The 21610-nt window shown below is 49.6% G+C and overlaps 1 protein-coding gene across 1 annotated transcript in view; it reads left to right on the forward strand.

The window, feature by feature from the left end:
* Nucleotides 1-4368: 4368 nt before the first annotated feature.
* Nucleotides 4369-21610, forward strand: part of EVA1A (eva-1 homolog A, regulator of programmed cell death) — a 52312-nt gene continuing 35070 nt past the window's right edge. The window contains 2 exon segments of the mRNA XM_053447876.1: nt 4369-4556; nt 4780-5013. Of these exon segments, the coding sequence (XP_053303851.1) occupies nt 4403-4556; nt 4780-5013 (388 nt within the window). The 5' untranslated portion in view covers nt 4369-4402.

Genomic DNA, 21610 nt, shown 5'->3' on the forward strand with positions numbered 1-21610 from the left:
CAGTCTCCCTGCTGAGCAGAGAGCCCGATGTGTGGCTCGATCCCAGCACCCTGGGATCATGACCTGAGCCGAAGGCAGAGGCTTTAACCCACTGAGCCACCCAGGCACCCCAGCTTGTTATTTTAAAACACTTGCCAAGTGAGTTCTGAGTGTCAAGTGTAGGTTGTCTACAGTGTCTGGGCAATTTCCTGTGAAGGGCCGGTGGTCTCCAGGAACTTGAGTTAACTGAGCTCATGGATAGTAAATGGGCTAGTAAATTTACCATGGATGGCAAATGGGCTACATGGGGACACCGGTTTGGGGTGAGGACATATCTGGACATACCTCATTGCAGCTTGTTTTCAGGTAGAACCATAAGAGCCTGAGGGTCTCACCAGGTCAGCTGGTAGCTCAGCTTCATTAGGTGTCTGCCTTTAGGTGTTGGGCCTCAGTTTCCTTATCAATAAAATGAGGATAATCAAAGTCTGAGGTTGTATTTTTGTTTGAGGCAACACCAGTGGTAAAAATTTGTCACAGTGAACTTTGTGTAAAACGGTCATATTGCTGTTATAGAAACACAGATGGGAGTCTGGGAAGGGGCAGCAGCAGGAATGTGTCTGGACACCTGGCCAAACAGAAAGGAATGAATGGGGCTCAGCGAGGACAGAGACATAGGGATCCTCCTACCCAATCCTGGCATCATGATGTTGTCAAAGGAATGCCACAGCCCCCCTCACTGATGGATGAAATGACCACATCCCCTCTGGGTTAACAGAAGGGACCTGGTCCTGAGTGGGGTGAGCTGTAGCCCACAGCATCAGGGTGTGGGGTGGTGGAGCCCCGCTATGAGCCCAGTGCCTTGGGGGCTGGGGTGTCAGTCAGCCCAGTGCCAGTGTCTCCAGGGAGGACAGGCCTGCTGGCAGCCACACCAGTGAGGCTGCTCACACTGGAGCCCAGCTCACAGCCCAGGGCTGGACCATGCCATGGTTACTTTGGGTTCTGGTTTCCCGGGATGAACCTTTTTCTTTTCCTAACTCCCCACTACTGACTGGAACTAGAGCTGACGCTGTACGTGTGCACGACACCCTCCTGTCTCAGCCTCTGCCCAGCCAGTCCTCTGGATCTCAACCCTGTCTTCTGCTCTCATCCGCTTCCACCCTTCAGGCCAGTCCAGGACTCCTGGACTGCAAGCAGGGCCTCCTGGACTGAAGCAGCTCTGCAAGGCGGCCACTGAGCGTCTGCCCTGGCCTAGCATGGGGGCTTCAGGTCCTTTCCTCATGTCTGACCTAAAGGCTGAAATGCTGCCTAATGCTATTCTCTTCCTCTTCCTCTTCTTCTCTCTCTTTCTCTTTTAAATATTTATTTATTTGGGAGAGAGGGAGAAAGCAGGGGGGAGAGGCAGAGAGAGTTGAAGCAGGTTGCCGAGCAATGCAGGTCTCGATCCCAGGACCCTGGGATCATGACTGAACTGAGGGCTGATGCTTTACCCACCGAGCCCCCCAGGCGCCCGGGTGTAATGCTATTCTTTCATTATGTCCTTCTAGAGATGGAAAATAGATCTCCTCCTTTATGATAGTCGTGCTGTTACTGAAGTTCTGGATCTTCTCATCTTGGGACAGAAGCCCCACTTACTTTCAATTTCTCTTAGTCTACAGGTTATGTCCCCGCACCTGCCCTCAGGCTGTGGGATGTCAAGCCACACACAGGACCTTACTAAAAAGGCAATCACGGACAACTATTTTATAGGTGGGGAAATGAGGCATAGAGGGTTTTGATGATGTGTCACCATACAAATGAATGGGACTTGAAGGACTCTCTTTTCCCTGGGGCAGAGTGGGGGGGATGGCAGGGGTGGTGGGGGATGGGGACAGCAGTAGCGGCAGCAATTGGGGAGCTGCGGGGACCAAAAGAGCTTCCCTTCATGATGCCTCAGTATTCTCGTTTATAAAATAAGAAAACAGGAGCATTTCATCTGTCAAGACGCTGTGAGGATGAAAGGAAATACAGGTGAAGAGGCCGGGTGCGGGGTCTGGCTGCTGAGACACTAGTCCGTGGAAAACGCACGCACACGCAAAGGCGTGAGTGCGGCCATGAAGCCAGCAACTTCCAGAAGTCTCAGGCCTAGCCCGCGGGCTGCCTGGGGTAGCTTCTGGGTGCAACTACTTCTGTAGGACCCTGGGCCAGTCACTCCGAAGCCATTCCTTCAAAGCTTCCCTCTCCGTAAGGACGTATGTTCTGGGAAATCACCCATGGAAGACGCTCAAGAGGGCTCTGGAACCTCCTCTGTTGAGCTGCACAACCGGAGGCGGGGGGTGCCTCGGACAGCAGCTCTCGTCCCTCTATGTCTGTGGTGCCTACGACCAGCTGGGGTGCAGGGGCTCCCCAGTACCTTCCTCATTATCATGAAATGAGGTGATCCCCAAGCAGGGTATTTAGCCCAAGGCCTGGTGTGCACGAAGTAGTCAGCAAATGTTAGCAGTTCTTCATAGCCGTAGTTTTAAATCCAAAGCTAGGTTCATGGGTCTGAGTATTTCCAAAGGTTCTTCCTCCAGTTTAGGGAGACAAATGAATTAGGGACAAATGGATTAGGGCCAAATACGGTAAGTCTATACCATATCTTGGCATCAGTGCACTTATTCATTTAATCGTATATATATATTTGGCACAGGTTACCAATTATGTGTGTGGCCCTGCGCGCAGCACACAGTCCTCGGATCCCTCGTGTTCATGCATGGCTGTGCACGGGGCCGGTGTACATGAGATGAAAACCACGAAAACCCACTTGTCAACATCGCCTTCCATTTGCCTGCTGATAAAGCTGGAGAGTGAGGAGAAGCTCTGATTTGGCCCAGCGCAAGCAGGGGATGGGGCGGGGGTGGAATCTTGAGTTAGTCAAGTGTTTCTTTTACAGATAGGGAGACTGAGGCCTGAGCGGGAGGACACGCCCAAGTACAGAGAGTAATTTAGGGACCATCTGAGGCTAGAATCTGCTTTCCTGATTAAGTTTAGGGAACAAGGGCCCTTTCTAGCACACCAGTCGCCTCTGTGTGAGAGTGAGATAACTAGTCTTATATTTTCTTTTCTTTTCTTTTTTTTAAAACATTTTATTTTATTTATTTGACAGAGATCACAGGTAGGCAGAGAGAGAGAGAGAGGAGGAAGCAGGCTCCCCGCGGAGCAGAGAGCCTGATGCGGGGCTCCATCCCAGGAACCTGAAATCATGACCCGAGCCAAAGGCAGAGGCTATAACCCACTGAGCCACCCAAGCACCCCTTATATTTTCATTTATACATGGGTGTTCTTTTCCTTTCTGAAGAGGTGCATTTCAAGGTTAAATGAAGTAGCTCTTGAATGAGTCTAGAACAGTGGTTCTCAACTCTGACTGTATTAGATCATCTGGGAAAGCATTCCAGAAATATTGATGTTGGAGCCGCACCCCGAACCAGTTAAATAAACATTTGTGGGGGTGCAACAGGGGTCTCATACTGGTTTTTAAAGCTTTGCAGTCTAATATACAGTCATTCCAGTATATGGCCACTGGTATAGAGAGAGGTGCTTCCAAAATTCTGGTGCATATTTGAATCTCTGGAGATCTTGTGAAAATGCAGATTCTGATTCAGTAGGTCAAATGAGACGGGCAAGTTCTGATTTCTAATAAGCTCCCAATCGGTGTTAATACTGCCAGTCTCGGGGACACCCTTGGGTAGTAGCTCCAGAGGGCATCCTGGATTCTGTTCATCCTGGATTCTGGTCATTGTTTACTCCAGCCTGAGGTCTGGAAGTTACCTCTTCCCTTCATCTTCTCCTCATTTGCCCCTGCCAGCTCTTGTCACCAGGTCCTGGCAGTTCCACCCCAGTGCTCCCTGCGGCTCTTACCCAGTCTTGATGGACTGATTCAACATTCTCTTTCCTGCTTCCTCACCACCGCTCCCGCTTTGGCCAAACTCTCTGCCGTACGGCCTCCTCATAGGGCTTTCTCATTCCTTCTTTGCTCTGCCCATGTTGTTTTTATTCCTCAGAACACTCTTTCTGTCCCTGACCTCTCTCGTAAGAGACCACGGCATCCCTGGACCTCGTCTGTGCTTCTACTCGTCACCAACGACGACTGTCTAGGAACAACCTGCCCTTCTGGTTCAATTCTGCGTTTCCAGCGCCCAGCTCAATGTCGATCAGGCTCTCAGTAAATACTTGCTGAATTTAACAAACAAAACCTCAACTTTGAATGAGCAAGGCCAAACAAAGACCTCCGCAGCTTTCCTGATCAAAATGAACATTCCTTTTAGATTATGCATCAGGTTTAAATACCCCACTGGAAAACAAAACAAAACAACAAAAAAAGTCGATCAAATTTAACAAAGTAAGTACTTATATCCTGTCTGGGTTGGGTGGTTTAATAGGGCTCAAAGCAGGCGACGGGACAGGAATGAGAGGATGGATGCTGGCAAGAGCTCGGAGATCTGCTTTCAAATCTGGACTCGTCCCAGCAGGGGGAAAGGCTAGAGCTCCGGGACAGGGTGGAGACGGCCGGCCGACCCGGAACCTTCCGAGGCCCTGAAGAGGGTCTGAAGCGCGCGGAGGCAGGCATGAGTTGAGGAGCATAAACTAACTTGGCGTGGAGGGAGGCGCCGCACGCCGCCGCCGTTCAGGTTTCGCGTCTTTCCAGCGCCCACATGGGCCGCGCGGGCTTGGGGAAGGGGGCGGGGGAGAGGGAGGGCAGGTCCGGAGCCGAGGGGGTGGAGGAGGGGGGAGACCGAAGGAAATGAGACAACCTTTTCCTCCCACTGACTCGCGCTGCTCCACCGTCTGCGGGGCTCGGTGCGACCGCCCGTGAGCGCCGAGGCCAGGACCCCGCGCCCCGCGCCAGCCCAAGCGGCTCCTCCACTGGGATTTCTCTCCGAGGCGTCAGTGCCGGCCCAAGTCCGGGACGCCTCTTTGCTGCTTCCTCCCCTCGGCGATCGGCTCCGGGTCTCCCGGCTTGGCCCGGCGCGCCCCGAGCGCAGCCCCCGGAAGTGCGCGCCGGCGGCCCCGGCGAAGGTAAGCAGCGCGCGAGAGCGCGCCCAGGGCGCAGGGGACTCCAGGCATCCCCAGCCGACCTGGGTTTCCCGGGAGCGCCCCCTCTTCGGAAACACCCAGAGCACTTCTGACCTGAAGCCGCTGCTTTGTTCCTGAGCCCCCAGCCCAGGTGTTGTAGGCTGGGTCCCCCAGGGAACTCTGCTTCCCAGCGCTTTCTTTTTTGCCTCCTCTTCATCCTGTTTTCCTGTTGCTTCTCCACGCTCACCCCCCACCCCCCACCCCCGGGTTTCTTTTTCTCGATCCGCAAACTCTCAGCTCTCTGCCTTTGCAGCCTGGCTTCGGAGAGCGGGTCCTGCGCAAATCTCGGCGCTTCTCTCCTCCCCCGCCGCGGGAGCCTGGGCTAAGCGGGTCGGCCCGTGGCAGTAACTGCCTTTGAGCCCAGGCCTGCCAGGTGCGGACCTGCCCCAAATTTCTGTGGCGCGCGTTTAAATTCACGGATCTCGCTCCTTTTGGAGGCACCCAGCTCCCCGTGCGCTTTTGGCGACCCCCAGGACCCCGAAATCAGAGCGCACTGGGGAGTGGAAAGGCTGTTGGCGCCCCCTAAAGCCTCAGTGGGACGCTCAGCTGTTGGAGAGGGACGCAATCAGCTCCTTGCCGCTCTCTCCCTGTTCCCCAGGATTGGAAAGAGTTGGGGGAGCACTCGATCCCGGGCACGAGTGAGGCCGGGAGGTAATGATGATGCCTCCCTGATAATGGGAGAGGAGGGCCAACCGCGTCGTGCCAGCTTGCCATCTTGCTCTTATTATACCACCTGAGTTCTCACATCTAGCCTCTGAGTAGGGACCCCTCCTGTTCTACAGGGGGGCAAAATGAGACGCAGAGAGGGTAAGTAATGCGTCCAGGGCCACACAGTTGGGAAGGGGCCCAGCCGGGATCTGGGTACCAGCTGGTTTATACCACCCATCCCATGTCCAGCCGTATAGAGGGTTTTCTCTATCCAGAGTGAACAGGAACCGGTCATCTCCCGCTGGCTCGTACCATGGAGAAGCAGGCTTTTTCTTTTTTGAGCAAATGCATCTCTAGCCTATTCGCACCCAGATGATATATTTAGTACCTACTGTCTTCACAGTTCAGCGGCAAGCACCGAGTTTTCACCTTTGAACCTCACTCTTTTATCCTCTTCTCATCAGCCAGTCTCTCAAAAAATACACAATTCTGCCCCAGAATTATTTCCAGACAGGGAGTTCAGCTCAGCGGCTAAAGCCCAGGCCACCAGCCTGGGAGTCTGGCTGAGGCCCTCCTGTACCTTTCTTTCTGCAGCCGGAGTTCCTCATCTGTAAAGTGGGGATGGGAGGATTTAAAGCAGTTGTTCTCAACCAGGGTTTCCATTTTTGCCTCCCAAGTGACATCTGGCAATGTCTGGAAGTATTTTTGGCTGTTGGCATGTAAGTGGGGGAGAATGCTGTTCATCTGGTGGGCAGAGGCCAAGGATGCTGCTGAGTAGCCTATAATGCACGGGACAGCCCCCCACGTTGTCAGTAGTGCTGAGGTGGAGAAACCCTGGTGTCATGTCTCGGTTCGTGAGGGGTGCTCTTGTGCCCAGCTCTCAGCCTCTTCTCTGCTCCAGTTTGGTTGATTATACCAGCCCCGTCCCCAAATCTCCTCTCAGTCCACTGCCAGAATTCTGTTGCTCAAACCACAGCAGGCCCTGCGACTACATTGTCTTAATACTGTTGTTGGCCCCCTGGGGCTAACAGAAGGGATGGGAAGCTGTGCATGTTTTGCAAGCACCAAAGTCAGCTCTCGTAAACACCCAGGCTTGAGAATCTCTGTCTTGCAGGGTCACATCTGACCTGCGACATTGGCTCACACGGCTGTTCATGGTAAGGCCTCACCTTACCTTCCCAGCCTTGCCTTAGTTCACATCTGGGGGTGCCTGCCATACTACCCAACTTAGGATTTTGGTATTCTGGGTCCTGACTTTCTTGAATTCCCTTCCTCCTCCTTGGCAAATTCCTCATCGTTCTTTGAGGCTAGAGCTCCAGTCTCCTCCGAGAGCAGCGTTCTCGCTCCCTGCTGCCCCAGCGCAGGCCCTCCTCTGCCTTTATCTTTCAGTATTTCTTCCCTGTAGGGGTGACTGTATAGGGATCCCTTGCTCATCCCCATACTGGTCTCTGGGTGCCTCGAACCTAGTACAGGGCTGGACTTGCGGTGGTGGTTAAGCTTGTGGGCTGCCAGCGTTCAAATCCCAGCTCTGCCCCTTATTAATTCTGTGACCTTGAGCAAGCTGATTCAGTCTCTCAAAGCCTTCTTTGGTAAAATAGGAAGAAATCATCTGTCACCCCTGCAGACTGGTGTGACGAACTAATGAGATAATACTGACTGCCGCTCCATGTCAGGACAGGGTTCGAGTTTAGCATTTTATGTTTTTACTCATTCAGTCCTCCCAGTGAGCCTTTGAAGTTCGAACTGGTATTGCCCTGTTTTCCCATCAAAGAAACAGAGGCAGAGAGAGGCTCAGCAGTTGACACAAAGTCACACAGCTAATGAGTGGTAGGGCCAGGACTCACACAGACGTGAGGACTGTGGCACACAACACACTTCACGCTCTGTAGGTAGAGGCCTTAGCTTGGTCCTCCCCATAGAGTAAGTGCTCAATAAAGATGGGCTGGGTTTGTGGTGCGTGTTAATTAAGAGCCGAAGTCTGTCAGATTTCCCACCCTTACCATACCTGTGATCTACGACTGCTCCTGTTCTTTTCCTCTCCTGTTCACGGCTCCTGTTCTTTTCCTCTCCTCCTTGCCTGGAGCCCAGCCTCAGAGAGACAGCACATTGGGGTCAGTCCTCTGTCACAGTGCCGGGTTATCACCAATGAACTTGATGCTAAATGCAGCCATAAGTGAGCCGTAGGTTAGGGTCGGAAGAGTACGAAGTCTTGGGGGAGGAGGGTGTGGAGTTCACCTGCCAGGGGGAGAGAGAGATTTAGACTTGGGGTCAGGAACTGACTCCAGCTTTGCCCTTCCCAAGACCGGACCCCTAGCGGTGTGCAGCAAGTACATAAGTACTGGTGAAATCCATCAACGAATGTGTGCATGGGTGGGTCAATGGCGCCCTCTGGGTTCCCCACCTTATCCTGATCAGATGTGGAGTGCGCTTTCTCTCCAAGTTTTATAAGGATCGTTTATATAATAAAGGCAAAACCTGCTAAGAGAATGTAATGCCCCATACGGGGTTTTGGGGAACAGGCTTTGGAACTGGTCACTGACCTCCTATCTGCACGGTGTGTGATACTGGATACCAGGTTTACAGGTGGTCGCTCCACCAACTTGGAATCTTTTATTTCCGTGAATGCAGCACTGCCTTTGAAAGCTGAGCCCCTTCCTCACTGTTCCCTTAGACACTTGCTCTGTGGGCCAGACGGCCTTGCACAGATACCCGCATGTTTGTGTATTCTGGCTTCTTCCACAGTTGACCCATATAGCTACGGCCCCCTGAGTTTGCTTGTTTTGGCAGGTTGCCCCCCAGACTTCAGTGGGATGAGGTTACCTGGTATGTGCAAGGCCTTGCGTTTTGTTAGGGGTCACAGAAATACTCTGATAAAGTTGCTTTTGAGGATAGAGCAGGCTGAGAAGCTTCCTGTCCATCAACCCATTAGAGACCCCTCAGATTCTCCATAGCACTGCCTCCCCTCTTTCAGATACCACACTCTTACTGCCTCCTGGCATTAGCACCTCTCTTGGGCCAGCAGCTGGCTGATCTGAGAAACAGATTCCCCTGGGTGCTAAGGACTGCGGTAAGGTCAGACTCAATATCTTTGGGGCATCCCCTGCATTTTCACTGAGGCCCAGAACACCGCACCTTGGCTGCCGTCTTGAGTAGCCCTTTGTCACTGACCAGCAGGCAGATTCATGAAGCTCATTCCTGCTTGGGTCTGGTTCTGGGGAAAGCTACCTCCCCTGTTTTGGTCTTGGGCTGTGTTCCCTGTGAAATCTACTTCCACTGTTGGCCTCTAGGTGAAAATCTGTTTGGTGCTGTAAGGGGCATTTGGTTTAGACTAAATTAGATGGGATCATAAGTGTCAGGGTGGGTTTGGACTACACGTGGGGTGAGTGGCTGGTGCTGGGTGCCAGAGACACAAACATGAAGAGGACATGGTCCTTATCATCATGGTCATAGTCCACAATGTGTGAGGGACACACGAACAGATCATCAGCGTGTGACAAGTAGAGAAGAGATAAGAGCTGAGAATTGGGGGCCAAAAGGCAACAACCACTATGGAGTGAGGAGAGATTTCTGACAGAAGAGGATATTGGAGTTGGGTCTTAATGGAGAAGTAGGAGCTTGTTGGGTTTGGGGGGACTAGTGAGCATGGGTGTGACAGACAGGAAACTGCATGTACGTGGTACAAAGCCAAGGAAGGTACTGAAAGAGACCAAGGTATGTGAAGATGGGAGGTGGTGATGGGGCCTTGGTCGGGGGGGTAACTAACTTTTCAGCCGGGCAGGAGTCTGTTCCTCTTTGTTGGGAGACAGTGGAGGGGGAATTTTAAGCTCAGGTGTACTGAGCTCTTTGAATGATGGCTCTCCCTCCTGTCTCTACTGGCCTGTTTCCTTCAGGGCAATGGGACCAGAGCCCAGGGGCCGTGGGAGGGACACTGTCTCCAGTAAGCAAAGAAACCTCAGTCACAAACAAAGCTGCATTGGTGGTTGTGGGTTGTTTTGTTTTCTTTTCAAAGCTCTGGCTGATGAACTGTGTGGATGGCCCCTCCTGAGTCTGGGTTTTGAATGTTACCTTTAGAGCATCCAAAAGGCTGAAACAATTGCTGAACTTAGTGGGGGAGGGAGGAGGAAAGGAGAGAGAGAAGGGTGATGGGGGTTGTCGATCAGCTCTGTTTTACATAAAATCCAGCATGTGACCTCCTAGATCAGACTCCAGGGCTGCCATGTTCCCTGGGTGGAAGCTGTCTTCACAGTTGCAGTGCTCTTGGACCCCAGAGCCTTTTGCAAGAGGCTCACCACAGGTGATGGGTACATATGCTTGCTGATGGGACCCTGGATATAAGTGTTTCTGTAGGTCATCCCAAGACTTCCCTCATTTACTCGCCACTCAGTGACCCCCCTGGCATGTAGGAGGTGCTCAGTAAAAGAGAAACAAGCGGATGAATGCCCTAGCATGTAAGACTCATCCTGACCTGCAAGACGCCCTTGCCTGAATGGAGAGACAGACAAGGAACCCAGCCAACACAGCACAGTGTGCTAGTGCCACGACAGAGAAGGCACGGGGGCAGAAACAGGCTCCATCGTAGGGTCAAGGACAGAGCCCAAGGGGCGGTGGTCGCTACTGAGGAGCAGCGTCATCCCAGGGCAAGTGGCTGGTAGGTGATGACAATAGTAGCCTCTGGGGAAGGTGTCAGTACCCTTGATAAGGACTTGACTTGCTTTCCTGGCATTGCCCCTCACGACCACCTTCTGAGATGGGTGTTGGAGGAGGAACCGGGATCCCACCCACAGATGACAGGCAAACCTGGGATCCCATCAGGCCCCCAGACTCCAAGCCCTTCGCCACTGCCCCAGACAGTTTCGGGATGGTCATGTGATCCTTGAAGATGCGGTTAGGAAATCTAGTTTGCAAGAAGGCAAGACAAGGTGTGTGGGTTGTGCGGGGTGGGTTGGGGGTGGGAATGACCATGTCCTCCTTGTTTATCCCCTTTCCTCTCCCCTGCCTGGTGTCTGAGGCCTTACCTTGTTGGGAGACTGAAGCAGTTGTAAGCTCTCTGCTCTAGGGATCAACACGGGTGTCCTCCTCCTCTCGCCTCGTCTTTGATCATCCAGGCAGCTTGCACTTTGTCCTCTAAGGTGAGAGGAGGCGGAAATGCTGCTCAGCAGAAAAGTAAGCGTAAACTTGTATGGGAAAGAAGGCTTTTTACAAAACACCTGCTGTAACATAAGCCTCTTCCCCTTTGCCCTGTGCCCTTCTGCCCATGTCATTCTGACCGTCAGTAGCCTCAGGGAACAGATGTCGGGGGATCTTGTTTCTGCGAAGGGACCCCTGATCAAAAGGGTCTGCCTAAAGCTGTCTTCCTCTGGCACCTCCACAAACACAGCTGACAGGTCCTTTTACTCGCTCACCTTGTCAAGACAGGCCACGGCAGCCCATGGGAAGGGATAGGAGGGGTCTCTTACTGGAAGACACATACATCATTTTCCGGAAGCTCCTATCCTTTGTGCACTTGGGTGAGCACGCTCTGACGGCAGGTCCTTTCCTTGCTCTAGTGAGATGTGCTGGTGAACCTGTGGGTGGACAGAATGAGCACTGGAAGGGGAGTCAGTACTGACACTATTCTACTACGTGGACCTGGTCCCTTCATCTCTCCATGGGTCAGTTACGTGGGGGCAGGGATGGTCAGCCTGGAAGTTCTCCAGCATTAGACCCTGCTGCGTGTCAAAGCAGGGGGCACTGTGAGGGTGTTGCAGAGGTACCGAAAACAGTGACTTGGGCATTTAGAGTCTGGAAAAGATGCCCGTGAAAGTGAAGGTTGTCCCTGGGCATGTAGGCTTGCATGGTCACAGAGACAGCTTTGTGGCTTTGCTCTGTCTGCTCAGCTGAAGCTGTCAGTGTTTGCTGACACCCTTTGCACCAGTGTGAGGTCCTGGGGACACTGAGAAGAACAAGATACTCTTTTTGCTCAAGAGCCTCAGCAGTCCAGCATGGACACAGGACACTCAGAGATAGGAATACAGTATTCTGCTATCCATCTCTCTCATTAAAGCAAGTTCTCTGAATGCAGGACTTATGTCTTGTTGATTCCCAAATCCCTGAAGGCTGCCATGAGCTCTGACATATAGTAGGTGCTCGATCAATGACTGTTGTGCCACTAAAATTCTGTGCTAGACTCACTCACTGAGTGAGATAGCCATCAAGAAGAGGGGCACCTACACAGGGCTTGGATAGCAGCTGAGTCCAAGAGGACATGTGTCCAGGAGGCTGAGGCGGAGGGATCCAGGCTGATGAGAAAAGAAGGACATCATAGTCAGGCCAGGAAGAAGTACCGCCCTGCCAGGTGAGCAGGTAGGGTGTGCTCCAAGAGAGCAAGGGAGTGAGTGTGGATGGAGAGAAGGGAGGCAGATCTATAAATGGGCAAAGGGACCACATCAGGAAGAGTCTTGCTGAAGAATTGAGATTTTATTCTGTATGCACTGGGGAGCTACTATAGAATTTCACACAGAGGAGAGAAGTCAGAGTTTCATTGTAAAAATAGACCCCTCTGGCATAGAGTAGACATTGGAGAGGAATAAGATAGAGGGCAGGAAGACCAGTTAGGACACCATTCAGTTTTCAAGAGTGGGGAAAAGCCCGGGGTATGGAGTCAGACAGACCTCCGTCTGCATCCCCGCCCCACGACGTCTTTGCTTCTTTGTGTAACAGGCTATCTATTAAACCTCTCTGTGCCTCTGTCTTCTCATCTGAAGACAGGGACTCCCAAGTTCTCCATCATGGATGGGTGGTGTTCAGGATTATGTAGATGAAGTAGGTGAAGTGTCTATCTCCGTGACTGAGCCATAATCAGTATGTGATAATACTGGTGAAAGTTACTTTTAACTATTGTTACTTATTGTCATGCAGGTGAGAAAAAATGAGGCTCTAGAGGCATTGGCCATAAGGGTGGGGAATTGGGCACAGGCTCAAGAAATACTTTGGCAATGAAGTTGACAGAGTTTGGTGACTGATTGCGCGGGGGAGTAAGGGAAGGGCGGGAGTCTAGGATGACTCTGGGATTTTGGCCTGGACAGCCAAGAGGAAAGATAGTGGGGCTATTCATTAGGAGACTTCATGGTGAGGAGGCAGGGGGGCAGGGGCAGAGGAGAGGAGGGGGTGGAGCAGAAGGAGGTGGGCAGTGGACAGGGAGAGCAGCATTTGCAGGAAAGATGATGAGCTCAGTTTCAGACAAACTGAACTTGAAGCATTTTAGGGATGTCCAGGGAGACATGTCTAGTAGGCACATGGTTTGTAGGTTTGACGTTCAGGAGAGAAGTCTTTTTTTTTTTTTTTTTTAAGATTTTATTTATTTATTTGACAGGCAGAGATCACCAGTAGGCAGAGAGGCAGGCAGAGAGAGGAAGGGAAGGAAGCAGGCTCCCTGCTGAGCAGAGAGCCCGACCCGGGGCTTGATCCTAGGACCCTGGGATCACGACCCGAGCCGAAGGCAGAGGTTTTAACCCACTGAGCCACCCAGGTGCCCCCAGGAGAGAAGTCTTAAAGAAGGTTCAAGGACAAACTTTTAACAAGAGGTGATGAAGTCATGGTATGGCTCAGTTGCCCAAGGAGAGAGAGAGCAAGGGAAGAGGAATTATGATGGCTAATGCTTATTGAGCCTATACTGTGTGTTCTAAGTACTTCCTGTGCCTTAATCCTCTCAACAGCCATTGCCAGGGAAGGCCATTATTATACCTGCTTTATAAATGAATAAGTGGAGGCACAGGGACAGTACGTCACTTGCCCGAGGTCATACAGCTGTAAGTAATAGACCTGGGATATTAGCCCAGGCAGTCAGATCCGGGCCTGTGCTATCTGTCTGTACCAGACTGCCTCCGAGAGTGGGTGGCCTCTGAGGGAGGGGAAAGGGAGGACCCAGTGCAGGCGACAGGGAGGGGCTGGGCAGAGAGGCAGGAGGAGATGGGAGACTGCCATGTGGAAGAGGAGAGTGTCCGGGAGGGAGGAATCTATAACATCAAGTGACCTGGAAATCCACTAAGAAGTGGAATAGCCATGGATCTGGGAGTTAGGGAGCTATTGGTGATGGTGAGTGGAGTTTGAAAGATGAGGAGGCTTAAGGAACAAATGTGAGGTGAGGAGGTAGTGATACCAAGTACAGGCAATTCTTTCCAGAAGCTTGGCTTTGGAAGTAACAGGAGAGAGGGAGTGTTTCACAGATGGAAAGACCCGTTACTATATACAGGGGGAGGGTCGGAGCCAGAGTGGGCCCCACAGAGTGGCTGTGAATGCACTGTACACACTGGGAGAAGTATCTCTATGTCGTTTTTCTTTTTCACACAGATTTTTAATATTTCTCCCCATGTTCTGGAAAGCTTCCATGTGAATGGCTGGAAATCACTCATGAAGCTCCTGATAGGTGTTTCAGATCTTTAGCTTTTGGTAGGGGCAGTAGAGAAAATGTTTTTCACAGGGCCCAGCGTGAGTCATCACGTGTGGTCAGATCCAGATCATATCAGATGCATGTGTAATACATCATCTACTGAATTTGTCTTTGAAATAGTCTGTGAGAGAGCACAGTGCACTGGGGCCCTACGTCACGTGTCTCTCGTCCATTTCAAAGCCAGTGCCCTTCCCCATTCCCACACTGCGCTGGAAAAGGAGATCAGGGCTGGAGGTGAATCTGCAGAAGGAGACAAAGGGTTGTTTGGGTCTTATAGAAATTGGAAGACACATTATCAGGTGATTTGCTGGGGTGACAACCCTACACTTAGAATGACTGTAGGTGATTTGGCTACTGCCGCCTAAGTTCTTAGTAATAAACAAGACTGACATTTCCTTATAAATGCTTTTTACCAGGCTTAGAGGACACAGGTCCAACAGGCCCTGAGAAGATACATTTATCTAGAGCCAAAGACAATCTCTGTGTTTTAATACATAGGATTCTTTTGTTGTTCAGACCAGAGGTAGATGCCACAGATGGTTAAAAGCTTGACTTAAACAAGAAATTCAGCTCTGCCTTTGTTCACAGTGTTGACATCCCAGAGGCTCAAGGTTAGAATTAGGGTTCAGCTGCCAACTTCATAAATTTGCCTTGGTTGAAATGGCGTCTTTGCTCTTCTTGGATACATCTCAGAGAAATGCACTTACCTTCACAGAAGGCCTTCATGGATGGGGCTTTCAGAGAGACGCTGTCCAGAATAAGAAAGGCCACACAGGAAATGGCCTTGGGATATTTTTTTTCCCCCCACACAGCAGCAACTCAGCTGAATAACTTGCTTGAACTTGAGCTTTGAATGTCAAGAAAAGTGAATAGTGTGTCTTTCAAGAGTCACATTTCAACTTTGACGGTTCCCTTGGTTCTAGAGGACGCGGTATGAGTGATCCAGGGAAGGATCATTCCAGCCTAATCCCCTCCCCATCCTGTCCCACCTGGGTCTCTCACATGTTGGCTGGGTATGAGTGTGAGGGACACATAGATCACTCTCCCTAGAGACAGAGGGAAAAAGCTCCCGGAGTCTTGCTGATCTTTCCTCAATAGACAAGGAGTAGAGGACGTTCTTCAGGAAGGAATGGCCAGGATACCGAATAGTTCAGTGCAAACGTGGACTCAGTCTATATCCTATATATGGCTTTCTTCCAGTTGTGCAGAATCGGAATTTACTGATATGGGAAAGGGCCATGTACACATCGCTTGCTGATTCCAAGAATGAGGGTTTGTATATGATCCAAACTTCCACACAGCTACCAGTGCTGCTGTCACCCATCCACCCTTCTGGGCCACGGGAGACCTGAAGGGTCTAAGAGGCAGGATCCTGCATGTTCAGAAAGTAACAGTTTGATGTCTTCGGTTCTTTCATTTGCATTTGATTTATTAGCAAAATCTTTTTTTTTTAATTTGTCCAGTCATTTGCTTATTCAACAAACTCAACAACCACTGTGTGGCTGGCTCCGGGCCACACAATGGTAATGTGGTGTTGAATCCACCAAGTCCTGGTTGCCGCCTTCTTAGAGCTCACAGTTGTTAGGGCACAGACATTAAAGCGATAAAGACACAAAGAAATGCATGATTACAGACTTTGGTAAATGCGGTGCTGGGAGAGAACAGAGTGCTCCAGGAGGGAGAGAGAGAGAGAAGACAGTTTAGCGTGGGGGTGACCAGTGAGGAAGACAGATAGGAAGACCCATAGTGTATACAACAGGCCATTTATTGGTGGGATATCATTTCCAAAGAAGGAGTGCCTTTGGATAGGGCTGAGGGGGCAACACTAGAAGGCTTCATAAAGGAAGGAATATCGAAAAGTAGTTAGAAGTTTTCTAAATGGAAAGGGAACAGAGTTGTTCTGGGGGAAGGGACCTGGCATGTTTGGAGGGTGCTCATTCAGTGAGGATAGAGATTAGGTTGCAGGGGGGAATAGCGAGAGGTGAGATGGGAGAATAGGGAAGAGTCAACTCACACAACATAGACTTTGTCTTGGAGGCAATTGACTGGAGAGAGTGGTGAGTTACCCAGGGGAGTGTTCTAGAACAAGTTACCAAGGGTCTAGCAAAAATTTTCTGTAGAAGACCAAAGAATAAATATTTTAAACTTTGCAGGTAATACAGTCTGTGCTACAACTACTCAGCTCTGCCAACAGAGTGGCCAAAACAGCCATAGACAGACATAAACGAGTGAGCGTCACTCTGTTCCGGTAAAACTTTAAACACATAAACAGGCAGCGGGCTGGATTTGCCTGCAAGCTGTAGTTTACCAGTCCCTGCTCTGGAATGACATTCTGGTGGCCTGCTGGAGGTTGGACTGGAGGAGGGGGAGAGAATGGAGGTAGGGAGGCCGGTTAGGAGCCATTGCTTGAATTCAGGGTAACTAGACGAGAGATCCTAGGGAGAAATGGTTTGTGACATGCTTCGAGGTAAAAGTAACAGGACTGCATGACCCATTTGATGGGAACATGTCTCATTGTTTCTTTAATGCTCAGTGGACTAATTCTTCCAGTGAAGAAAAAAAAAAAACAACTCAGACATTCTGTGTATGTGACTCAGAACCAGGCGTATGTCCTGGGAGGTCACCTGCTGGTCACAAGACACCATGCTGGGGGCATGACATAGATGACCTCATTGTTAAGCATAATTCTTTAGAATATTAAGTTGTATTTCCTGTTTTCCAAACTGAAGCTTAGAAATCTGAAGTCATTTGCCCAGAGTCACAGAGCTGGTACACGGTGGAGCTGAGATTGAACCCAGGTCTACTGTCAGAGCCTGTGCCCTTCCAAAATGTAGTCTTCTCCCCTCCTTCCGGGGTGTGGCACAAAGCCCTACTCCCTGAGTCTCCCAGCTCCCTCCTCTCCCTCTTTCTGTCCCTGTGAAGATCCATTCTGCCCTTTACGGTTTTCTATTAGCCTCTGGCGCAGTAAGGACTGGATGTATGTTTAAGCTGCAGAAACTTAGGGGTGAGCTTCTGTGTTCGACAAAGGCCATGCAGCAAAACTCAAACCCAGATGTATAGGTCTAGCCAGATGATCTGTGCGTGTTACAGTGTGGAGAAGTCGGTGTAGCCTTAGGTTATGGATGAGGAAATCCCTGAAAGTAAGTGCCTGGATTAAAATACCATCTGGTTCACTGGCTGATGTAGATACCAGGAGACGTTTGTCCCATTGAGGTAATAGTATCAGATAAGGGAAAACTTACAGGTTTAAACCCAAGAGGTCAAGGTTAGCCTCTGAAAAGACAAACCTGATAAGGTGTGGTCAAGGAAATCAATTCAGTTACCAGCTCCATCAGGTTGTCTAGAAACCCCACTGATCATTAATTTAGTATCTGTCCAGATTCGGCTAGAGACCGTTTCTGCCTTGACTATTTTACTTTATTTTATTTTATTTTTTAAAGATTTTATTTGTTTATTTATTTGTGAGAGAGAGAGAGCACACACAAGCAGGCAGAGTGGCAGGCAGATGCAGAGACAGAAGCAAGCTCCCTGCCAAGCAAGGAGCAGAATGTCAGGACTCAATCCCAGGACCCTGGGATCATGACCTGAGCCAAAGGCAGCGGCCTAACAGACTGAGCCACCCCAGCGTCCCATTGCCTTGACTATTTTAAACAGGACCTTGGAGACAGATCCAAGAACAACTGAATTATGTCGTGGATACAGCAATCCTTTTAGTGAGACCTAGTGACCAGAATTGGGTCACATGGTAAGTGGAATGGCAAGAGACCACCATGGTTGACGTGGGTCAATTACATGACCCAGGCCTTGGGCCCCAGTGGATGGACACAAACAAAAGTGGGGCTTCTGTAGCAAGGAGGAGAGGCAGATGCCTTCTGGGGATTAACACAGGTGTCTGCCCCAAGTGTTGATGTGTTTTGACCACCAGCCTGTATTACTTTACTAGGGTGTCCATGACCAAGCACTATAAAGTGAATGGCTTAGAACAACAGAAACGTATTATCTCACAGTTCTAGAGGCCAGAAGGGTATCAGCAGTGCCATGCTCCTTCTGAAACCACAAGGGAAGCATTTGTTCCAGGTGTCTCCCTGGCTTCTTATAGCCAGGTAACTTCCTGTAGCATTTTTGTCTTCAACCTGTGTCTTCACATCATCTTCCTTTGTGTGTGTCCCCTTTTTATGAGGACACCAGTCATACTGGATGAGGGCCCACCCTAATGGCCTCATCTAAACTTGGTTAAACCTGCAAAGACCCTATTTCCAAATAAGGTCCTATTCTGGAGTACTGAGGTTAAGACGTCATCATGTCATTTGTTTATTTATTTTCTGATGGGCACAATTCAACCCCTAACACAGCTCAGGAGTTCAGGACTGCTTCCCGACGCCAAGGTAACCAATCCTACTCCAAGGTGTCTTCACCTGTGGTCCTCTTTCTGTCTGTTTCCTCTGTGTGCTACTGGGGACATACGGATTTCGTCTCTAGTTACTCCTCATTTATCATATTTCAGATGGTTTCCCGTCCTGACGTCTCAGCCTTTGCCCTTGGCAGTGTTCTCAAGGCCATAATCAACTGCACTTGTCCTCTTAGGCTCTGCTTTCTCTACTTTGCCCTTTGCTCATTCGTTTACTGGTTCATATGATGTACATGTTGAGTTCTTGTCATATTCAACTGTTGTTGTTCCAGGCACGACACTAGGTTCCGAGGATGTAAAGATGAAAAAGGTGACAAAGACCAGGTTCTGCTCTCAGGGAGTTCTTGTGGGAGGCCACACAAGCAAATGGGGTGAAACGATTGCGAAGGGCAGTGTGCGTGCAGATTCTGAATACTGTGAAGTCCCCAGCATAGCATCTCCTTTGGCTCCCTAGTGCCTATAGGGAAGAGTCCAAGCTCCCTCTCAGAGCACGCCGGGCCCCTTCAGTAGCATCATCTCTTGCTGTTCCTTTCCTTTCACTTTGTGATCCGCCTCTGTTCCCCAGCTACATAGATTTCCATCTCAAATCCAGTCTTTCTACATGAATGCCCTCTCTGTTGGAATGTTCTCCCCCTTCCCCATCCACACTTATCTGCTTAACTCCTGTTTCTTCTTTGAGGCTCACGTCTGGGGCTGCCTCTTCACTGTGCCCCCCATCCTCTCTCTGCTCCCCTTTGGAAACAATACTCCCCTCCCCGAGAGACACTGACGGAGGCTTGTTTATCTGTGTAACCCCAGCCTCTAGTAACTTGCTTGTGTTACTAGATGCTCAATTAATGAATGAGTGAGTGAATGAACCAGTGAATGACTCCTAGTCTGTGTCTTGCTTCTGCTCACTTCCAGCTGCCCTTTTTCTCTGGACTCCTTCCCCCCCCAAGTCATATGTCTGACCACCTCATCCACCACAAGTCCAGGGCTCCTGATGCTCTTTCCCTTATGCCGACACTTCAGCTCTGCTGGCCCTGTTGGTCAGTGGCCACAGGTGGATACCCATTCACTATCTCATCTCTGATCTGCCCTGCTTCCCACAAAGAAAGGCCTGTTTCCTTGGGAAGATGGGTCTTCGAGAACAAGCAAAACTGCCTCCATGACCTTTTTTGGGTCTCCATTTCCAAAACGCCTCCCTTTCCCAGTATTAGGAGTGAGGGACACGCCATTTCTGCCACACTGATTAATTCAACAATCATCTTTTTGAGCCCCAAGTTTGTACCTGGGTTCTCTGCAAAAGCACACCAACTCACTAGGTTCTGCCTTCTAATGAAGATCTGTTTCTTTAACCCCCTCCTGCTGAATATATTGGGTTTCTCCTACATATGGACTGACATAGTGACTTAAAAAATTTTTTTAGGGGCCCCTGGGTGGCTTAGTTGGTTAAGCGACTGCCTTTGGCTCAGGTCATGATCCCAGGGTCCTGGGGTTGAGCCCTGCATTGGGCTCCTTGCTCAGCGGGGAGCCTGCTTCTCCCTCTCCCTCTGCCTACTACTCCCCCTGCTTGTGTTATCTCACTCTGTCAAATAAATAAATAAAATCTTTAAAAAAATTTTTTAAAAATCTTTAGCATTAAAACTCTTTAGATGAGATCTTACATGGCTTATCAATGAGTGAAACAGAAAAAAAATAATATTTTGTTGTATATGTTATTTTATGTGATAATTCTAGCTTATAATATACAGTTAATTAATGAAAGCAATGAGACTGTTATGATGGATGAACATAAAGATTTGAAATGGAAGGTTTGGGATGACAGTTGCAGCCTCAAAGCGTCCTCGCCATTAATACATCATTGTGTTTTGTATTAGCTGTAAGGCCTTGAGAAAATTGTGACTGCCAGCATTGGAAGTAATAACACTTTTAAATAGGATACTTTGCAGATTCAGGTTATTCTGATTAAGGTGACCCAGAACCTTGAAAGAGGAATATAGGAAAAATTGGTTTTAACATTGACTCAAACACTATGTGACAACTGTTTGCATCCCTTAATTATAAAGGATCTAATTGAAAGGAATAAACAGGTTCTTCAAACAATTTTTATCTTTGTTTGACAGAAAATACTTCCCCAAAACATATTGTATCATTATGAAATATTATGTTATTAAAATTATTTTCAACAGCTTCAGTGCCTGTTTCTCTCTAGTATCATTTAAAGCCTTTAACACAGCCAAAAAGAAAGAAAGAAAGAAAGAAAGAAAGAAAGAAAGAAAGAAAGAAAGAAAGAAAGAAAAAGATGCATTTGCCATGTTGAATCCAAATTTCAATTATCACTTTCACTTTGTCACCTATAGGAGGAATGAATGATAACAGAATGTCCCTGCATTACTGAGTTGGAATTTTTATTTCACTTTATTTTTATTTTTAAGATTTTATTTATTTGAGATAGAGCAAGAAAGAAAGAGCACAAGCAGGGGGAATGGCAGGCAGAGGGAGAAGCAGGCTCCCCACTAAGCAAGGAGCCTGATGTGGAACTCCATCCCAGGACCCTGGAATCATGACCTGAGGCGAAGGCAGCTGCTTAACCGACTGAGCCACCCAGGCGCCCCTGAGTTAGAGCTTTAAAAGCCTGCTAAGCACTCTAAGAATAAAACAAGCCCCAAAGCTACCACCGATCCCCGGTGCAGCGTGTTGTGCGATCACTCATTACTGCACGGTGTACTATCATATCTTTATTGGAGCGTGCACTCTCTGCATACCCCTGAGGCTTGCCTGACATTTAATTGAGCACAGCCCACATGAGCCAGGGTGGTGGGAGCGTCCTTGCACACATGATTTTAAAGCATGAGAAGACTTGCTTGGGTCTGATTGTTAAAAGACATTTTTGGAACTTCTGCTTTCCTGATTAACTACATGTGTTCAAACATAGGCACGGTCTTGGCAGGAGAACCTTGTTTCTGAAGTGGGCATATCAACCTGCAGCTCCTGGGGTCTGTGATCTCTCACATTTGACCTATCACACACTTGATTGTGTTTGCTTATGGTTTAAAAAACGTTTTAAAAAATGT

Source organism: Lutra lutra, chromosome 9 (assembly GCF_902655055.1).
Source record: "Lutra lutra chromosome 9, mLutLut1.2, whole genome shotgun sequence".
In the NCBI taxonomy this organism is placed as follows: domain Eukaryota; kingdom Metazoa; phylum Chordata; class Mammalia; order Carnivora; family Mustelidae; genus Lutra; species Lutra lutra.